The sequence below is a fragment of the Notothenia coriiceps genome, unplaced genomic scaffold, assembly GCF_000735185.1.
Source record: "Notothenia coriiceps isolate Sejong01 unplaced genomic scaffold, NC01 NC01_scaffold00037250, whole genome shotgun sequence".
NCBI classification, from domain to species: Eukaryota; Metazoa; Chordata; class Actinopteri; order Perciformes; family Nototheniidae; genus Notothenia; species Notothenia coriiceps.
The window spans coordinates 16,708,630-16,711,983 of record NW_011369951.1 but is presented as its reverse complement, the minus strand read 5'-3'; the positions used below and the strand labels follow the sequence as shown (position 1 = coordinate 16,711,983).

Sequence of the window (3,354 nt, the reverse complement as noted above, 5' to 3'; positions counted from 1 at the left end):
ACTAACTAACGTTGTAGCCTCTATGGTTGTAGCCTAGCAGAGTGGACAAGTTGTTGTTAGCTGACAGTGAGGCATGTACATGTCCATCAAAGTGACCACGCCCTAATTTATGCAAAAACTTTAAGACCTAATATAAATAAAAGGGTCGTGTTAGAAAACAATTCACTCACAGATTCATAATCATGAAGGTGGAATCTAACTATATCGATAATAATATTTATTGCTCCTTTCTGCAGTCAGTCCCTAGCGGCCCATGTATGAACGGCAGTGTGTTGAACTTCCGTATTGGCGTGCCGGCTGTTCCCCAGAGTTTGCCGCTTGGTTGTAATTCAGCTTTTGACTGACAACGTTTTTGCTTTTTATTTTATTTTAAAATGTTTTTTAAATTGCCAATGCTCTACATTTTACTTTGTTGATGTCCTCGCTCAACTCCAACTCCATCCTTGCGTCTAAAGTTGCTAATCAGACACATATAAAGCAAGAGCCAATGGATGATTAGCATAGCTTAGCATACAAACTGGAATAAACTGGAAACCTTTAGACTGTGTCTGACTCAAACAGGCTATTATTAGTGGTAGTATTATTTGATGATTTAGCTCTAGAGGGTTTCTTTCATTACATTTTTATTTACTTTTGACAGAAACAGGAACACTATCCCCTGGTCTCTATGCTAGGCTAAGCTAAGAGCTAAGCATCACACTTGTAGGTATTTATTAATTAGTGTTTTCTTCCAAAATAAACCAAATAACTAATTAAGGGGTCATCCAACAAGTTATGTACTTAGCTGCCATTTGTAATATACTGAGAGTTTTTTGTCCAATGATTGCAACAGAGAAAAGCATTCAGCAGCAAAAAAACGGATTTGCTCATTTCCCTGATCTTTCTCTTTGAGTACTTATAAACTTCCTAAATCAGCTAATCTCATGTCTTTTAACAGAGATGTGAACCTGTCAACATGTATCAAATTCCATCCCATTGGTATCTGTGGTTTTTGAAACGCCTACCTCTTGCTACATTTCATGTGATCTTACGTAATGTTAGAGTATTACATTATTTCTTCTCATCCTACGCACAGGTGGCCCTCCAGTACCTGCTGGAGCTTGTGTTGGGGTTTCTAATTCCCTACACGGTCATTGTAGTCAGCTACATCTGCATCTTGCGGCGGCTCCGACAAACCAAGTTTCGCCGTCGCATTCGTAGCGAGAAGCTCATCCTTGCCATCGTGTTGACATTCTGCCTCTTTTGGTTGCCTTACCACCTCGTCAATATGGTTCAAGTATGTCAAACATCCTCTTTAATGAGTAACACATTCTTCCAAGAATTGTATGTGTATGTCTAAAGAGATTATTTGAAATGCATCATGTGTCCAGAGAGTTTTCACTGCTACTAACAAAGCCATTTTTTGTTGTCTTCAGGTAACATGGGCGTTGTGTCCAAAGGGTAAAGTGAAAGAGATGTAAGTGATGACACAACAACTTGCCTGCATCTCATTTATGATAGCTAATAGTATTCCCTGGGTCTCTATTTGCTAAGCTAAGAGCTAAGGATCACATATTTAGATACCAGGAAATAAAAAAAAATAAAAAAATGTATTTCAATTGTAATCCAAACATGTGATGTACTAAGCTGTCATATGTATATCCTAAAGTTATTTTTCTTTTAATAAAATGCTCTCTCCTTCTCAACCCCCCAGGCTGAATTTAATATGGCACAAGAGCCGAGCGGTCACCTCTGCCATCGCCTTCATCAGCAGCTGTGCCAACCCAGTCCTGTACTTCTTCGCAGGAAAGTCCTACATCCGACGAGAAGGGCTTGCGTTCATGGCTCGCTTATTTGAGGGCACAGCGCTGGACTCGGCCACCAGAAAGAGCCGCCAGAACAGCCAGAACAGCCGCGAAAAAGACAAAGAGGCAGATGCTGTAATGCTTAAGGAAAAAGATCAAGACTCTAGCTCTAATGCCAAACCTGTAAACAATGGAAAGTAGAGGACTCAAGAGGAGCAGGCTTGACGCTGGTGTTGTTTCCCCGGAGCGCAACATTAAACGACGCAAGCCTTTTTATCTACGTTCGCAAGACTTCTTCAGGGTTCATTGTGCAGCAAAGTTCCTGACACCTCAAGAAAGATCCATCCAAGACGGAGTCTTCTCCTTTATTCACATTAAAAAAGAGATGTTTAATGGCATAATGATCCTGGAACAGTTTTGTAACCTGATGCACTAAGTGACATTGTTGTGTTTGAGTTTGAGTCTTAACCACACTATCTGTACATTTTTATTATACAGAATTATACAGAGCCTTGCTCTGTTTTGAACCATTTCGTATGGAAGAACTGTGGAGTTTACTGTACATTTTTTATTTTAACATAAAAAAATATTTTTTAATTGTATCATGTTATGTTTCATATGTACATACACCAAAATGTCAAAATGAATGAAAACAGTGACAGAAACTATTTGTTGGCTAAATCATATAATCTGTGTAAAAGTTGATTTAATGTGAGTCAACAGTTACCAATCTAGACATTGCACTGTAAACATTTATTTGGAGACGCGTTTGCGGCCAACTGATAAGTGCAAGTAAAGCATTCATTGTCCTTTTAGCTCTGTTTTGTGTCAACACTTTTGCTGTCGAATTGCGGCCAGAGAGTAAATTCAGTTTTTCATGATGGTCTCCTGAAAAAAAAATCTGCCGAAACGCTTCTGTTCACCAGTTAGCCACTTCTGTCTTCCACTTGGTGCTAAGCAGGTATTGTACAGTCTTTTTATGAACGTTTTTTTACATGAAAAACGTCCTTGTTCTGCTTAAAGTGGACCTATCATGCTATATTTGAATAATATAGTGTAGGACAATACCTATATGAGGCATATTTATACTTTTTATTTTTCAAAATATCAAACAGATCATGCATTTTAGCCATTCCTCATTTTGCTCAATTTAACACTGTCTTTGCATGGGCTGATTCTGCGAGAACAGCACCACCTACAGGCCTGCATATGTACTACAGCGTCTCCGTGGCTGTCTCCTCCCGATTGGTGGTGTTGGCCCAATAGCCGTCGCGCCACTTCTGTGACGTCACAGAAGTGTTCAAATCTGGATCAGTCTGTATCAGATCCGTTGCAACCCATTTTTAAGAGATTTGGGTATGGAGGAAAATAGAGAGGGTTGTGTTTTCTGACACTTGGTGAGTTCTCTGGAACACCGGGGACACATATTCATGTATAAAAGACGTACAAAAGTGCATTTTGCATGATAGGTCACCTTTAAATTATGAGAACAGTGAGGGTTAATCAGAACAGTGAATTGACCTTTCGCAAAGCCACGCCCCTAAATGCCCGTTGTCCAATCATATTCGAT

The 3,354-nt window shown here is 39.5% G+C and overlaps 1 protein-coding gene across 1 annotated transcript in view; it reads left to right on the top strand.

The window, feature by feature from the left end:
• LOC104967125 (leukotriene B4 receptor 1-like) overlaps positions 1-2,381 on the top strand; it is a 7,357-nt gene extending 4,976 nt beyond the window's left edge. Inside the window, exons 3-5 of the mRNA XM_010796537.1 lie at positions 1,076-1,276; positions 1,416-1,456; positions 1,694-2,381. Of these exons, the coding sequence (XP_010794839.1) occupies positions 1,076-1,276; positions 1,416-1,456; positions 1,694-1,985 (534 nt within the window). The 3' untranslated portion in view covers positions 1,986-2,381. The remainder of the gene's footprint in view (positions 1-1,075; positions 1,277-1,415; positions 1,457-1,693) is intronic.
• The last annotated feature ends 973 nt before the right edge of the window (positions 2,382-3,354 follow it).